This window comes from Abrus precatorius, unplaced genomic scaffold (genome assembly GCF_003935025.1).
Source record: "Abrus precatorius isolate BTA unplaced genomic scaffold, Abrus_2018 Scaffold10, whole genome shotgun sequence".
NCBI lineage: Eukaryota > Viridiplantae > Streptophyta > Magnoliopsida > Fabales > Fabaceae > Abrus > Abrus precatorius.
In genome coordinates, this window is record NW_020874292.1 from 18,984,501 (window position 1) to 19,003,273 (window position 18,773).

The following is an 18,773-nucleotide window of genomic DNA, read 5'->3' on the forward strand; positions in this document are numbered from 1 at the left end:
TGTTTTCTACTTTTACTTAGTTTGATCTAGCTGTTTTCTGAAATAAATTAAAGTTAAATTGTCCATAATATGTCATTTCCTAAGCAAGTTTCAATTTTGCTGTTGATATTTTATTGAAAATTTTACCCAGCTACTTTTATAACCTTTTAGTCAATCATATACGTGTTTCACAGACCAAGCAAAAATAGTGGTGCTCTTTTTCTCTATCATTGAATTTGCTTTTTCATTTAATTAATAATCTTCCAAAGAACTGTAGTAATTAGTAAGCCTGAAGGGCCTCTTTTTTGTGTTCATGCGCGCACATGCATGTCCCTACTCTTTCTCACTGAATTTAAAGGATTCTTACACCATTTTTCGTACTTTCAATGGTTCCCTCTTCATTATACCCAAACTTGGCAGTCCTATACCTTAAGAACTTTCCATTAACTATTAATCTTTTTACGCTTTGTAAAAGCTAGCCCTTTTCATATATGATGTATCAAAGTCCAAAAAACTACCAAGGAATGTGTGCATCTCATGTATGATGTATTGTATCAGAACATATAATTGTGTGTGATTTTATATGATCTTGCTGAATTCTCCAATGAATCAACTACATAAAGTACTGCTTTTTTAGCCATTATCATATATCCTACTTTGACCTAAACAATATTTATGCATCTTAATTTTTAGTGGTTTGGGTATGTCCAACCCATGAGCCACTGTGGTTTAATTTTTCAATGTAAGGGATTGGTGAGAGTAATGACATCCAAGTGGAGTGGAGGACCCTATTAATGGCCCATAATCATATAGTGACTTTTGAAGGTGCTTTTTGAGATTTACCCTATTCCACATGAAGCATGCAGCCGGCAAATGGGAAAAATGTACCTAAAGTGAACCTACACTCATATAGCACAAATCATTATTTCAAGTCTGCATTCTCCTTGAGCCTTAGCTTCTTTGACTCTGCAAGTTGGACTCTTCGGGAGCTTTTTGTTTATTGTGTCTGCATTTCTTAATTGTTGAGACGGCAAAGGACAAGGAACTGCTGAATCGGTTCCTGCTTTTGGTCAAAAGTATGTTGTAAATCATAATTCTTCAATTTGATTTTAAAAGATTATTATAAGTTTCTGATTACTGTATGGTTTCTTTATATATATTTTTTAATTAAAGATCATCTTCTCCCCAGTTTGATTTTGAAAAGGTTTTAGGTAGAAAACTATCCAATTGAATATAAAAAACACTACAGTTCAGTTTGAGTTGATTTAAATATAATTTCAAATATGATCAAGTTTATTTAGATTGAAAAAAAAAAATCATCGGATGGTTTATTTTGTTGGTTCTTAGTTCCTTTTTTTTTTCAGCCAATGCTATGTAAAATACCATATCAATAGATAAAAACTATTTTACAACAAAATCAATATATTATTAATGCCATAGCCACAATACACAATTCAACATTCTAGGTAAAAACCTTAAATTATATAATGACTTGCTTAAAAAAAATTTATTTATTATTTCCCTGTATCATTTATCATTGAAACTTCTTCAATATACACCACAAAAGATACATAATAAATACAAAAAAAAAAAAAACTCATAATTAATAAACTTATAAAAAATTAAAATAGCAAAACATGATTGAAAAGAAAATAAATTAGTGTAATAGTTGCATAAATATGTATTTATTTAAGTATAAGGCGTATATCAATTTTATAAATAATGTGTTTATAATTTTGATATAAATAAAATCAAATCGATTCTTAAAATAAAATCTAATTGAGTAAACATTTTTTATATATATTCAGTTTTAAAATTATTTAGTTTTCAACCTTTTACTTCAATTTTGTAATATATAATTAAATATGATGGTTCTATAAATATCCTGGTACAAGCTGGGTGTGAATAATTTAGTTTCCGAATTGAAATATTCTATTGACGATTGAAACATTGAATGAATCAAATAATAGAGAATTGGATTAGATAACTGAGCCTATATCATTCTTTTTGTGCTAGATTTCGTCCAACATTATTAATTCAATTAAATAAAATTATCTCATTCAACAAATTATATGTAAATTAATACAACTCACTAATTTTTAATATAACAATATATATATATATATATATATATATATATATATATATATATATGCAACTTTCATATAGAGTAAGGTAGTTTAGTTTCTCGAGTTACAAACGATTTAATAATTATTTAATTTTATAAATTTGTAATATAAAATATATAGATAATGTTTATAATAAATATTTTATATAGATAATAATATAATAGTATAAGAATATATATCATATGACATGATATTGATAGGTTCAAGAAGAAAAATAAAAGTAAACAAATTTATTTATAGTAATGTAGAGAGAGATAACATAAAATAAATATCTTAAACAATCCTTGGTTTATATTTTGGTGTTTTTTTATTAAAAAAGGTGGGTCCTACATGAGTGACTGGTGGAACCTCCACTTGTCGCTGTGTTTGGTGTCTTGTGGTCTGAAATATATTATTGACAAAATAAAAAACAATTAGATAATGGTGAGAACCCCCCATTAGGGGTGAGGTACACGTGGCAGTGCCTCCGCGCCGAAAATTTGATGAAAATTAAATTAAAATAAAAAGGAAAAACGTCACACTCGTGAATGCTGTCATGTTTATTATTACTCTAGTCAAAGAGGGTGAGCAATACACTTCTTCTGCCGTTTTATTTTCTACGATAAATTGGAAAATTATTCTAAATTTATGAAAAATTTTATTAAATAAAATGTAAAACATTCATAATTTTATGTTTTTTATAACAAATCTTAGTTAATGGAAATACCTGTATTTAAAATAATATTTTAAAATGTATTGAAATCTATTGGGAATGATTATTCATCGTTTAATATCAAATATGGGTAAAAATATTTCTAATAAATAAATGTATACTTAACATATTTTAATTATCCATATAAAAATTGCTTTCCACAATTTTATGAATATTAAATTTTCCCTTGGAATTTTTTAATTTTAATAATATTTATCAAAAAATAAATTGATTAAAAATAATATAATTACTGAACACATAAATTAGTTAATCTAAACTATTTTGGATTAATTTATACTCTTAAATTCAAGTGGCTTTACGCTGATAATAACCTTGGTCGATACAAAGATGCGTGGTCATTTTAAATAAATAATAAATATAAAAAATATAAATTTAATATTATTATTATTATTATTATGGCTGGTTCATTTTTATTCTCAAATGTTTTGTTTTCTTAGGGTGAGTGTGATCATAATATCACGCACATATGATTTCGTTGGATAGTTGAAGTAAGGCTTAAGAAACACTCTCGTTTATAATAGATGTTTAAATATTTATATCACTTTAGCAAATTTCAAAGTGTAATTTCTTATAAACTACTCAACTTTTATCGCTGCTAATTTGTAGTAGATTAATTTTCACTCCCCAAACAAAATTAATAGCTTAACTCCCAAAATGAAATAAAGGAAAGCAACATCACAATTATAATTTGCATAAAATTCAAATAAATGGGAGAATATAAAGATGCATGAGTCATTTTTATTGAAATTATGGCATCTTATTCCTGCTCAGAATAGTAATTTTGTTTGTGCGCCACAATCTTCCTTTTGTTTTGCACTTGCATGATTTGTGACATATATTCAAAGATTTTATTATTAGTATGATTATAAAGCATGTGTGAGATATGATTTTGTTAATATATTATTTATTTAATTTGCGGAGGTTAAATGTCTCCATTTTTCTTCAAACGACATTTCTTTCTTACTTTCCTTGTCGTATCCTCGTTCCCACTTTACAAGCATGGAAGGTTGATCGAAAAATACTCCGTGGTTATTTGGTTTTATAAAATATTTTTTCATTTTAAATATAAAATTATTTTTTTAAAGATTTGTATATGAATATATTATACAAATTATTAAAAATAGTAAACATGAGAAAAAATAAACTGATAATTTTATAATTAAGGAATAAATAAATTTTTAGTCTCTAACTTTTTAATTTTGTTATTAAAGCTTACTTTTTTAATTTAATATTTATAGACAAAAAAAAATTATATAACAGTTTTTGTACAAAAATCTATTTTCATTTTTTTATTTACCATTATATATCTTAACATGTAAATTTAAATTTTCTTTTAATTTTTATGCAATACTTTTTTTATAATTTACTTCTTATAAATAAATAAAATTTATACATGTGCAAAAATTTATTTTTATTTTTGTACTTGTTGGTAATATTTTCACATCCATGTCAAGTAACATTTTATTATCTTTAGAGAAGTATTGAATATTCTATTAAAAAAAGTCTTATATATTTGCTTTATAATTTTACATGTTGTGTCTTAATTCATCTTTACATGAGTATCATTTTTAACATTTTTACTTTTAGTATCACTACATTTTTATTTTTTTGTATTATTATCATAATTATTATCACTTTTCCTATTATCTTAATCTTAATATTATGATAGAAATACTAAATATGATACTCATGTAAAATTGAATCAAGACATAAAATCTTTTTGAGATGATTCTTACACGAGTTATAACAAAAAAATATTAACTTATATAATAAAATTAGATGTAAAAAAATATTTTTTTAAAAATATTCAAAATACTTGTAAGATAATAAAAAAATATTACTTGATATTAATATGAAAATGTCACCATAATAATAAAAAATAAAAAAAACTATATGAGAACTAATATGTAAATCTTTTTATTTGTTAGAACTAAATTATAAAAAAGAGGATTGTATAAAAAAGATTGTTAGATAATTGTTTATCAATCATAAGAATGAACTAAAGTGCTTTTAATAATTATAACGACAAAGAAAAAATTAAAAATATTTTTTTTACCTAAAAACTAAATTATAAAAGAGGGTCTTTTACAGGAATAAAATTGATTTATTTCTATAACTAAAAAAAACTGAAATGAATCGGCACCTTAAAAATGATCTCTTTTGAGTCTGTTGAAAAAACTCAAATATATAATTATTTTGTGATTTGTGCTGAATTTATCAAGGAAACTGAAAAAATAAAATAAAATAGAGTGAGTCGTGTTGAATGATTCCTACTTACTATATCCCTTTTATCAGCTAAAATAAAATTATAAATAAATATATTTTTAGACCTATTATTTAATATAGATATCTTCCATCGATAATTATGTTCAAAATAAAATAATTCTCTACCTGTTGATAAAATGCTTGGTGGAAGACGAGAGCTCATTTTGCAATAATAATATTACAGAGAGTTGTTTTGCAAATTTTGAAAAACTTGTTCTCATAACCACAGTAAAAGTAAAACGACCCTTTAAAGCATTGAAAATAGAGAGGGTAAACAACATATTATATTTGGGCAGAGGAAGATATGAAAGAAGGACCACTTGAGTGTTCCATCTTTCAACAAAGCACCGTATGTTAGGTTCACCGCTTCATCTCGCTTTTTTATGTTACGTTTCCTTTTTCTCCTTCACACTCGCTCATATGATCCACTCATTAAAAGAAAACAAAACTACCTACATCATTCAGAATATATCACTTTCCGTTTTCTTTTTCTTATATCCAGAATATGCCATTTTAGAGTTTATTCTATGCACATTTCAATTTGCCTTTTCTTTAACACTCATAATGTTCAACGGAACCAAACTTTGCAAAACACTAGTACATATTTAGCACTTCTTCGTAAATTAGAACAAAAATGATTGACGTCAAACGAGTATCTTACTTACAAAAATTAAAAAAAAATTCTAAATCATATTTAAAGCAAACGTTAAATTATTGATTGGACGTAGCTATAGTTAAAAATAGAGTGCATTGCGCTATTTGTTTTAAGAATTATACATTATGATATCCTATTTTTAATTTTGAAAATTGCATTTTCTTTTCCTAATATTGAACTTTATAACTTTTGTAACATCATACTCTTTAAAATAATATGGTATTAAAAATTAACTATTAAAAGTTGTAAATGAAGGAAAATATTTCTGAAGATTTGATTTATGATCATTCATAATTACTAAGAGATTTATTTATATTATATAAGCTAATTATAACACATGCTCATTCATTTAAGAAAGAAAGCGAGGTTTTTAAAATAATAATAATAAAAGGACAATATAACTAAAATATCTCTTGTATAGAGGATTTAAAAGCCATTAAGAGGCCTTATCTTTATAATAAATTATAGAAGGAAACTGACATTTTTTACAATTTCTGCATTCCTAAAATAAAGTTTTAGAAAGCTTCATACATGATACGGTTTTTGATTTTTAAAATAATTTAATTCAAAGACTAATTTTAGTATATTTTTATTTTAAGCATTTTTATACTATTGATTAATTAAAATATATTATAAATATAATTTTTATATTAATTGTTATAAATATTTAATTTTTTATTAATATGACAATGTTTAATTAATGAGAATGTAAACAAATCTTCACGCTGTCGAAGTATTTAAGTTAAAAATTTTAATTTATAAATGAAAAAAAATGATGTTTGAACATTTTATATACAACGATGGTGCTTTCACATTCTACTAAAACGTAAAAGTATAAGAGATAAAAAAAAAAAAAAAAACGTTATGTGAAATGATAAAAAAACAAATATAAATAAAATATAAAAATGAAAATTATTTTATATAATAAAGATACTTGAATAAATATTGTGCAGTGTGCACGAATATATGAATAACTGCTACTTCATATTTTACTTCTAAGATATATCATTGATTTTTAAAAGTTCAAATCCGTTGGCTTGAAGTGTCTGTGATGGTAACACTGAAGTAATGTCATTCTATGTAATTTTTTTAAAAATAAATTACATTCACATTTAATAAAATTTTATTTTAATATATATATATATATATATATATATATATATTTACCTTACATAAATCTCTTAATTTATGTAATAGGATAATACTGTATATTTTTCTTGATTATACAATTGTTTTAAATTTTGAATATAAATCTAAGAGTGTAAAGAAGTTGAAGTACTGTACACATATGTATATATAAAACCAAATTGTTTTTGTTAAATCTTATAGACTATGAATGTAATTTGTCTTTTTGGAATAATATAAATTATGAATGTTTAAAATTAGTTTGACTGCATGAGCATGAATGTTTATAATTAAAAATAGAATTAAAATGTAAAAAGTAGTTAACAAATGATGGAATAAGAAATAAATCAATTTATATTTAAAAAAAAAGAAAAATAGATATGAAATTGGAAAGTGGGTACAACGAAGGTTGAAAGGAAAAGGAAAGGGAAGGGAAATGGATAGGTGTGAGAAGTTATAATATATTAAAAAGAAGAGAGAGAGAGAGAGAGAGAGCAAAGGCTAGAATGGTGTGGGATGATGGGTGGAATTGGAATTGGAGGTGCAGAGAATAATTGAAAGTGAGAGTAAGATGCAATTGCTCTGCTCTCCTCTCTTTCTCAGCACAAATACTTTCACTTCAAGGTCACTCTCAACTGCCAACGCCATTTTTTTTTTTTTTTTTTTTTTTCCAATTTTTCTATAATAATAATAAATGGATCTTTCTTCAGTTTTGCTTAAGCAAGTAGATCTGATCAAATCTAATCAGTTAATTCAATATTTGAGGGTTTGGATTACAGTTACAGTGATTGATGGCTTCTGCTAGCCTTGGGAGTGGTGGAGTGGGGAGTTCCAGGTCCGTTAATGGTGGCTTCAGGGGTTCATCCAGTTCCGTCGATTGGCTTGGCAGAGAGATGCTTGAGATGAGATTGAGAGATCACGAGGACGATAGGGTCAGTAACTTCCTCTATCACCCCCCCCCTCTCTCTCTCTCTCTATTTTGCCATTTAATTTAATAAAGGATATCAGTTATTGTTGCGATTGATTGCTTTTATTTATTTTCTGTGTCTGAGTGAGGGCACTTTTGTATCATACCCTAAATGAAATCAAATAAATGCTGCAATCTAAATTTACTGTCTCCCGAAATTTGAATTATTATTTTTCGTAGCCTTTTCATGTTTCTGTTTCAGTCAATATGAGTTGCTGCTGTTTTATGCTTTGCAGGATAGTGAGCCTGACATCATTGATGGAGTGGGTGCGGAGACAGGACACGTGATAAGAACCAGCATTGGTGGCCGAAATGGTCAATCTAAGCAGGTAAAAAAAATTATGGGTCGTTTGGTATTAGAAAACTATGTGGTTATGGGATCTTAGTTGAACTAATGACGATAAATAACTTCGCTGACGTTTCCTTTTTTGTTTGAGTTGACAGAATGTTAGTTATATTGCTGAACATGTGGTTGGAACGGGCTCTTTTGGTGTTGTTTTTCAAGTGAGGCAGAACGACTTAGTTTGCTTTTGATATCTTTTGCTAACACCATGCTGTTAATGTATGATATGTGGATACCTTTATCATTTTATTAATGGTCTTATCAGGCAAAATGTAGAGAGACGGGGGAGATTGTAGCCATCAAGAAGGTTCTCCAGGACAAGCGCTACAAGAATAGAGAGTTACAAATTATGCAAATGTTGGATCATCCAAATATTGTTGCCCTCAGGCATTGTTTCTTTTCAACGACCGACAAAGAAGAACTTTACTTGAATCTTGTGCTTGAATATGTTCCTGAAACGGTGAATCGTATTGCAAGGAACTATAGCAGGATTAACCAGCGAATGCCTTTAATATATGTAAAGCTTTATACCTACCAGGTGTGTAATTGCTTGCTTCTCAGTTAGAACTGGGAATGAAAAACTGGAAATATATATAAAGAATATCAGGAGAGAATCCCTCAAAGTATTTAACTATTGTAAATAACCTACATATATTGAGATGTTGTTACAATAATATATTATTGGCCCATCACACTCATCTCTTTAATCCCTGCGTAATTTTATTTCTTAAAATTTCATTTTAAGTTCCTCAGCTTTAGCTTTAATTGATCTGAAATAATTTGAGTTCCTGTTTCACATATGAAATTCTTTTTCAAAAGAATTGTTTATGCCAGAAAAAATAATAATGAATATTGCTTTTTGTATATGAGCAGTAAATTTGCAGAGGGAAAGAAGAGTAAATGTTTGTGGAATTTAGAGTTACTCATTTTTAAACCCGTATTTACTTCTTTTCTCTGTTTTGACTGCAGATTTGCAGGGCCCTTGCTTATATCCATAATTGCATTGGTATATGTCATCGTGACATCAAACCTCAGAACCTACTTGTAAGATATTGCAAGTTATTGATTTGTTTGTTATGTGGAACTTATTTGGCACAGTCAATACCTCATAATGGACTTGATATTCTTATCTAAAATAAATGAGCTGAAAGGAAAACATTACTGAAATGTGATTAATATTGTGTGATCAACAACAATCAAGCCTTTTCCTATTAGATAGATTGGCTACATGATTTAATTGTCATAATGTTTTATTATAAATCATGTCTATAGACAAACTATTACCTATAAATTCTTTTTAATGGTTTTGCCTATAGCTCTTATCGGTCTCCCTTTGCTTTGAACAATTGGGTTACGTTTCATCTAATCTACTCTTCTGACTGGGGCTTCTACATGTATTCTTCACTTATGCCCCTAGAAATTAATATTTTATGATCATAAACAAAAAAATAGTGGAGGATAGTTATCCATGCTGCTTATTCTGTTCAACTTGCTTGCTTTGTTGGAGTCTATTCCTATCCAACATGAAAGATATATGAAGTTTTTAGAACGTTCTCCATGAAAAGGGAAATACAGACTGTTAAGGGACAGTGCTTTTCTGAGAATTTGCTTGTTGTATGTCAATTTGAAAGCTGCATTCTTTAGAATATCTTGCTAAACAAACCAGAGACTGGGATGCCCTGTTATTTTTGTTTCTTGTGTTAAAACCTGACTTGTAGGGGAAATAAAGTGGGGTTTCTGAGATAATTAGATACTTCTAGCTCTTACTCTATGACTATGGCATACCTAACTAGAGGATTTTTTTTTTTCACTTTTGACCAAGTGTTGAATTGGATATAACCCACCTTAAGGGGGGTATCCTGTTGGTTGCATATGTAGGATCCTTTCAATCGCCCAATTGTCTTCTACTATTCAGTGTGAATTTAAGTTTTGCTTAACCTATCTGAAAGATGATAGAATTTTATATGCCAAATATACCCATGTTGCCATTAAATACTATTTGTAGTGCTCAAATGGATGTTACTCATGTCAGGTGAACCCACACACTCATCAGCTGAAACTATGTGATTTTGGGAGTGCAAAAGTATTGGTAAGATATTGAACTAAGTGCACTGTTGGTTGATGGAAGCTACTGTTTTTCCCCCCCCCCCAGTTTCATCCATGTTCTAATTCACCAGGTGAAAGGAGAACCTAATGTTTCTTACATCTGTTCAAGATACTATCGTGCCCCGGAACTTATATTTGGGGCCACTGAATATACAACTGCCATTGATATATGGTCAACTGGCTGTGTAATGGCTGAATTACTTCTTGGGCAGGTAATTTGATGCTTGAAAAAATGTCACAATATTTTTCTCATTGCATCATTTCTTTGTATCTTGTCTTCTTTTTCATTTTCCCTGAAGTTCAAGTTGATTTGCAGCCCTTGTTTCCTGGAGAGAGTGGAGTTGATCAACTAGTCGAAATCATCAAGGTATGGATTTAACATCCATATTTTTCAATTAATTGGGATTTGGGCTATCCTAGAATTGTGTAATTCTTGAATATTCAATAAATTGTGAAATATTTAATTTAGACATCATATGTTATGTAAATTCAGTTGGATCTGCCAGAAATGGTATATGTTCTGAGGATTTGTTTTTTCATTTCCTCTACATTCTGGTTCCAGGAAAGGGATAAATTTTTATTTTGTTTTTGTGTAAAGATATCCAGTCTTAAATTTACAGATACTTTTCTATTGCTTGCTGAACTTTTCTTGGTTTGAGAGGGATAGAATGCAGAAGCAGCCAAATTTCCTTCACTTATACATTTTGTAATTTAGATTTCCCTAGTTCTGTTATTGTTATAATAAAGAGTCATGAAATATTACAATCTAATTATTTTTATTTCAGGTTTTGGGAACTCCAACCAGGGAGGAGATAAAGTGCATGAATCCAAATTATACTGAATTTAAGTTTCCACAGATAAAACCTCATCCATGGCACAAGGTTCACTCTCGTGTGCTTGCTTACATTCTTTAATTTACTGTGAATGTTTGTAGTTATTCATGATTTAGGTTAAATTCTATTATGCTAGTCTTTTCGTATAGGTGATAAATGTTAATCATTAGCCTGTACTTGTACTTCATATTTCTTAGATTATATTTGTGTCAACATTTTCCCTTTGATGACATTTGCATGCTTTTCCTCTTGCAATTTTGAGATCATTGGCCAAGCTGGGTGATTGAGCTGCTTGACTTAATTTCTGGTTCTGGGATGTGTAGAGTCCTGTCTTATTACCATTCAGTACCTTGAGTGTAGATTGTTTCTGAAAAGGGAGATTTTTCATATTTCATATAAATGAGAAGCACAATCCTTTCTACAGTTGTATCTCCTCCCCATCCCAACGCCATTTTTTCCATAACAACAGTCATAAAAAATGAATAATCCCTTCAAATATTTTGCATTTTGATAAAAAATAATTGACGTTAGTATTAATGAAGCAGTCTTTTTTGTCCAAGGATTTCAATGAGTTTAACCTGACAAGTTTTCTGTATTATTTTCTCCCCAAAGCAGCAGAGTTTACCTGTAGTTTCCTTATTTTTCTGCATTTAGTTTCTCCTCACTATATTTTCTCTTTATTTGATTCATCTATGTATGCCACTTCCTAGTTTTAGTTTAACTGTACATATTGCAGGATGATTTAAATTATGTGGTTGAGTTATTATGACATAAGACTGCCGCCCAGGATTCATGGCCTGGTAAGGCTTGGGTTTGGATCAATCTTGACAAATGTCAAGGGCCATGTGAGATTAATGCAATAATGGTAGATTAGTGTAGGTAGATATTCGGCCTTATTTACCCTTCCTAGTTCCTTTCCCAGAGTTACCAGGAGTGTGTAACTGTATTTTTTCAGAAGTTCATACATCCCAATATCAGGGATAGGCATTAATGTCTGGGTTGAATCAATATGGTTACAAATGATTCCCTTTAATGCATGCGTGTGTGGGAAGCTATTCAATTTGAGCATATGTAAAGCATTGGTAAAACCTGTGTGAATGTCTAACCTGCATTACTTAAAAGGATTCTTGGTTGCTTGAGAGATTTAATATGAGGTTATCCTAATTTGACAGGTCTTTCAGAAACGTTTACCCCCAGAAGCAGTGGACCTTGTCTGTAGGTTCTTTCAGTACTCTCCCAATTTGAGATGCACTGCAGTAAGTTGAACGTCTCCACTTTTTATTGTTGTTTTCATTTGTGATCTTGGATATACAATTATTATAAAATTATTTGACGATCACCCTATTATGGCACTGCAGTTGGAAGCTTGCATTCATCCATTCTTTGATGAATTGAGGGACCCAAACACCCGCCTTCCTAATGGTCGCCCGCTTCCTCCACTGTTTAATTTTAAACCTCAGGGTGAGTTTAAGTACTCCCTCACACATCAGCACAATCTAGTAATGAAGTTTCCTTAAATGAGCTTTATTTAAAAAAGCAGTGCCAGTAAGCCAATAATAGAATGGTCTCTCAAAATTGACGTATTATGTTAGCTTTAGCCCTATAATTTGAGGTTAGGGTCATAAAAGAAATGTATGGTGTAAATTATGAATATATATAACTATAAGAGCATGTTTGGAAGAACTTAAAGACAATTTATGAAAATAACTTATGATTCCTGTAACTTTTTTTAACAACTTATTTCAGTAAGTTAATTTCAATTTATTTCAATAAGTGTCATGGTTAAATTTATAATATAAGATGTCACGTAAAAAGAGTTTTTATAAGTGCTTAACTAAGTTGTATATCTAAACATTCACATAGTACAAATAAAAATGAGTTTTGTTTTACCAAAAAAAATAAAATGATTATGGGCATTTTAGCTTCAAATATCGTCAAGCCTTGAACCACAGTCCATGTCTTCGTGAGAGAATCCCTAGTCTTCATTCCGTCCTAGGCCCGGATGATATATACCCAAAAGAATGAGCTTTTGGTTTTTGCATTTATTATTCCATGGTGTTTAATTTTCTGTTTGTTCGTTCTTTTTTTGGTGATCTTTTTGTTGTGTATTCATGTAGAACTTTCTGGTATACCTCCTGATGTGATCAATCGGCTTATTCCGGAGCATGCTCGTAAACAGAACTTATTTATGGCTTTGCACACCTAGCATTTTCCCCTCACTTGTCGTCATCTACTAGCAGGCTGTAAATTATCCGGTGCATCTGAGACAACTCCACAGAAAGAGTTCCTAGGATTATATTATATATAGTACGAAAAGTTTTTTTTTTTTTTTTTTTGAATTTATTGTCAACGTTGTTGTTTTCTATTCTTGCTCTGTAGACAACGTTTTCATGTATATTTATCTCGTACATGTGCCAGCGGTTATTCTAGGCCCTTTGTTACAAGTTGTAAGACGATAGTATTAGGTTAGACAATATAAGACATGATAGTATAGTATAATTAATATACACTGTCTCAGTTTTTATGCTATACATCGTTTGATGTGTCTTGTATGACTGAATAATTTATCCTTGATAGTATTTGTTGTCCAAATCATATTAAGCTTTTGTAGGATAAAATAATTTATGGATAACTGCATCATCATACGTAAATGTTTCATTTCACAGATTTATGCCTAAAATAATCGCCGCCCACATCTAATTAGAAAATTACTTTTTGTTATTCATGTGACTCTTGAACTATTAATTAAAAAAAAACATGTTAATGGACAAAGAATGAATAATACCCAAGATTATTACTATTATGGTTTTCTTATAATATATATTTACCTACATATAATACAAGTTTTACATGTAATAATTTTTTAAAAAGTTTAAATAATGTTTGGTTTCATATATTTGATTCAAATTTATAAATTAATTTTTACATGTAAAATTTTTTGTAAATCAGTCTTTGTATATATATTTATTTTTAATTTAGTTTCTATTGTTAAGTTTAAAGTAAACAGTGTTTAATAAATAAAAGATTAAATTAAGAATAAATATACTGTAAGGTTTGATTTATAAATTTTTTACATGTAAGAATTAATTTACAAAATTTGTATCTTAATTTTGTAATTCACTTTTATCCTTTCCTTTATCTCAATCTCTATTTTTACTATCTTCATTCATTCTTTCTTTTTTCTCTGCGCAAACTTCAACGGAGGATAAAGTATATTTTTCTGGTAGCTTCTCATTCTCAAAACTTAATCAACTCTTAATAATCTTTGCTAAGTTCTTTTCTCTTCTCAACCACTTTACCATATTCACCCTTACTCTCACCCACACCTACTTATTCCATAACAAAATCCCTCATCAAAACTCTCTCCGTCTTCGAATGCACCTTCATAAGTGTTGCTAACAACAGAACCACCAACGCATTCATCTATGCTTTTATCTACTCCCTTAACATCATCAAAATTGAGATACAAATTAAAGGTGTATTACAAATTTACAAAAATACTTTTGACTCATATTTCTATATGTAAAATTTTGTAAGTTAATCCTTACATGTAAAAAATTTGTAAATCAATTCTCATATTATATTTATTTTCAATTTATTCCTTTATTAATTTAAAATTGTTTACTTTAAACTTAACAGCAGACACTAAATTGAAAATAAATGTGCATATAAAGATTGATTTATAAATTTTTTACATGTAAAGACTAACTTACAAATTCAAGTCAAGTATAGGAAAACTTTTTTAAAATTATAAAATTTAATGTATATGTTATACTTTTTAATAAAAAATATTAATTTTTAAATTTGTGTTTTGTAGTACACATTAAAAAAATTATTGTCATTAAGAATAATTTTGAATTCTTTTGCTTGTTTTGTTTATAATTTATAATTATTACTTAAAAATAATTTAAAATATTCTTTATTCATTTGTGTGTGTTACGAAAAGCTTTTCACAAGATCGTCCACTAAGAATCAGGCATTGTTAACGGATTAATGTTTTCTAGCAAAGAATTCAAGAAAAATATATTATAGAAGAATCCAAAAAGATCACGATGGATTAGTCTTTCCTCGCAATTGAATTAAAGAAAAATATACTAAAAAGAATCCAAGAAAGATCATGATTGGTCAATTTTCAATTTGATAAAGTTTGTATGAAACATTTCCCATTAAATAGCAAATCTCTTTTTATAAATTTCTCCTCGTGTTGTTCGTAAAATTGCATAAATATGCCTGAGGCGGGGGGAGGGGAAACTTGTAATTATAAATACTATAATCTTCTTATGCATCAAAGTCTAAACTAGCAAATTCATTGGTGATGCTAAAAAAGAGATATTTGTATAATCAATTGAACAGTTCAAAAATTATATTAAAAAAAAATAGCTTAATTAAAGAGAGGAATCTGTGATTTTAAATTTGAAAAGATAAGTAAATCCTCTGCGAGTAAACTTTTTCGGAGATTCGAAGCTCAACAAAATCTTGAAAACAAGTTTTATCCAAAAAAAAAATAAATTCAGTTTTGTAACTTGTTTTATGAATTTTGTCAGCTAAAAAATAAAATCGAAGTGGTAAAAGAGTGCATGAGATAATGAGTTATGTAATGTAAAGAGATGAAGAGAAAAAAAAAAACGAGTGAAAAATATTTTAACTCAAATATAAAGAAACAAATAATAGATAGGAAATAAAATCTCAAAAATAATGGAAATTGAGAAATTTGAGCAATCACTGTGCTTTGCTAATATCACGTGGAGGGAATTAGAAATGAAATGATTGATACCAATCGAACATAAATATTGAAAAAAAAAATGATACATGAGATTAGGAACGGTCAACGGTAAGTTATGGGTGGGTTCGGGTCCGAAACTAGCCAACTATTATTAATCACATCACTTAAAAGAATTTCAATTTTATTCAAAAAAAATTTTCGTATAAGCTTTAAAAAAAATTATTATTATTATAAAACTGTTTCTTTCACTTAAATCCTATATTAGGCCTTATTAAAATTTAGGAACAAAAACTTTTTGTTGAAAAAATATTTATAACAATTTTTTTAAGATAAAAACATATAATTAATATTTAGTTAGTTTTAAGTTACTATTTCATATAATTTTTTGCTTAACTAAAAAAAATGAAATTGAAAATAAAAATTATAGTAAGAAAAATTATATGCATGCCAAAATTTAAATTAAAATAAAAAATAGTCCAAAATCTGAATAATTAACATATCTCAATATAATAAAATTAAACTGTCAATTATTTTCGATAATAATAAACTAATTGCAAGCTACTAAAAAAACTCAATTAATAAAATATATAACATTAGTCTTACTTATCCATTATATATTATCAAATTATTTAATAATAATATTCACAAAAAATTATAGTAGCATTCACTCATATATGTCAAAAAACTCAAATTTAAAATACACCTATTAATGAAATATAGAGCAATAATCATATTCCACCATATTAACCAAATTATCTAAAAATTACATTTACAAAATTATATTTTAGTACTATTCATATATATAACTTGTTTTTCTTATCATAACAAAATATAGTTAGTTTTAATATAATCAAAGTATAACAATATTCGATAGGAATTATAAAAAAAAAAAAACAAAGTGAGTAGATTACCAAAAATTCAAATGACTAGTATGCATACTGGGTAGTGTTAGTGCACTAATAGAATTCATAATATGTAACATATCAAAATTATGATACATAATTCAAATTAGAATTCATAATCGATACTGTTAAATTAAATAAGAGAAAAATAAAAATAGAAGTTCACCTATAATTTACATTTAGCATTAGACATGTTATTACAACAAACACTACTAATTTAATTTGCAAATTCTAAAAGATAAAAAATAAAACTAATTAAAAATTAAAATGGTAGCAAAGGTAAATTATTCATGTAAATAAATAATTACTTGCACAAAATGTTCTTAGCTTATAAAGAAGCATGTTAGCAGTATATTTAAAAAATAAAATCGTAGCAAAGGTAAATTATTTATGTATTACATAAATAATTACTTGCACAAAATATTCTCAGCCTATAAGGAAGCATGTCAACTAACAATACTAGTTAAAATTACAAATTCTAAAACATAAAAAATTAAAAACTAATTAAAGAACAAAATGGTAGCATAGGGAATTTATTTATATAAACAAATAATTACCTGTACAAAATATTCTTAGCATAGCAGTAATATGTAGTCAGTTTACCAAAGTTAAAAAACAATGCACCTATTACACATGTCATCAAAGTGTGACATTGCCAAAAAATTGCATTCGAACACAAAACACTGCATGTATGGCAATAAATACAAAAAATTAATGCCAACAAAAATAGATCCTAAATGTTTAGGTAGAAGATATTACCTAGAATAGCCTATGGCTGTCCAAATGTTGCTGCTGCAGCAACAGATGCTAATCCAGGATGCCTATTTTTGCCCTTCTTTCCTTCTTTCGCATCTCAACAACAATCAAATAAACAACAGAAAAGTTAAACAGTTAACAATATATAATACACAAGTAAATTTGTATAATTTAAAAAGAAAGCAAGAATACCTTCCATAATTTTGCTATTAATCTCAAGCTCCTCATTGCATTCAGCTCTAAAAATATATTCAACCCTGATTTTAACCAATTTTGAGTAAACAACAGAGCTTCAGCCATCTCAGGACTTAATGAAGCCCTATAAACATCTAGCACTCTACCTTTAGTGCTAAAAACAGATGCAGATGCAACAGTTGATACTGGGGTGACCATAATATCTCTAAGCATTGTAGACAATACAAGAAACCTTGAGGAATTTGATTTCCACAAAATTAGAAGCTCAAAATTCTGGTCCCCATCTACACATGGCTCACTCAAGTATGTTTCTAGCTCATTATTTTTTTTGTCAATAAGGCTTTTTTCCTTAAAAAAGTGCTTAAAAGCATTAGCTGCCCTTTGAGAGGGCAATTCTGCTTGACTAGCAGATAAGATAACATAATTTGATGACTAGGAACAATGTTATGATTGAGAAGAACCCTTATTTCTCATAACATACCAATTATACATTCGGTTCAAACTTACTTTGACATTCCTCACATTTTCTAATGCAATAAAATGGTCATCATGGTACATTTGAGTGAAAGACCACTCCACAAATTGCATATTGAACCTGGGGTCTAAAAGCACACCATAATACAACAAATGGTTTATGTGATGTATATTTCTCCAATATTTATCATATATTTTTTTCATATCACTATCCATTTTTCTCATTTGACAATCAACATTTTGAATATGATCATAAATTTCATATTGTATTAATGCCAATTGATGGAAGGCATTGTGAAGAGTTAGAGTGTTTGATGCACAAAACAATTTGGTTGCATTATAAATTTTTTTTAGAAACTTCACAAAAACATGTGGATTGCCCAATCTATACATGTTGGGGCACCAATGCCCCCAAATGAATCTAAGTATGATGGGTCAAGAAATATAAGTCTCTCAAATGCTTCTTCAAAATTTTTAGTGAAATCCAACATAGTATACATTGAATTCCACCTTGTTAACACATCAAGACACACTGACAAGATGATTGGATCCTAGCTACCTCTATACACTCCTTTAACTTGCTAAGCCTTTGTGGTGATTGATGAACAA

General features: G+C 28.1%; 1 protein-coding gene across 2 annotated transcripts; it reads left to right on the forward strand.

Moving 5' to 3' along the window:
• Window positions 1-7,294: 7,294 nt before the first annotated feature.
• Window positions 7,295-13,703, forward strand: LOC113853270 (shaggy-related protein kinase kappa). Of its 2 annotated transcripts, none has more exons than XM_027483820.1 (13): window positions 7,295-7,489; window positions 7,645-7,797; window positions 8,069-8,161; window positions 8,277-8,336; window positions 8,441-8,713; window positions 9,145-9,219; window positions 10,208-10,264; window positions 10,353-10,493; window positions 10,598-10,648; window positions 11,067-11,162; window positions 12,287-12,370; window positions 12,473-12,575; window positions 13,232-13,703. In XM_027483820.1, the coding sequence occupies exons 2-13, from the start codon at window positions 7,657-7,659 to the stop codon at window positions 13,318-13,320; spliced, it is 1,263 nt and encodes a 420-aa protein (XP_027339621.1). In that variant the 5' UTR covers window positions 7,295-7,489; window positions 7,645-7,656; the 3' UTR covers window positions 13,321-13,703. The 2 variants fall into 2 exon arrangements, with proteins under 2 accessions (XP_027339621.1, XP_027339622.1); XM_027483821.1 differs by having other exon boundaries at window positions 7,368-7,431.
• Window positions 13,704-18,773: the final 5,070 nt, after the last annotated feature.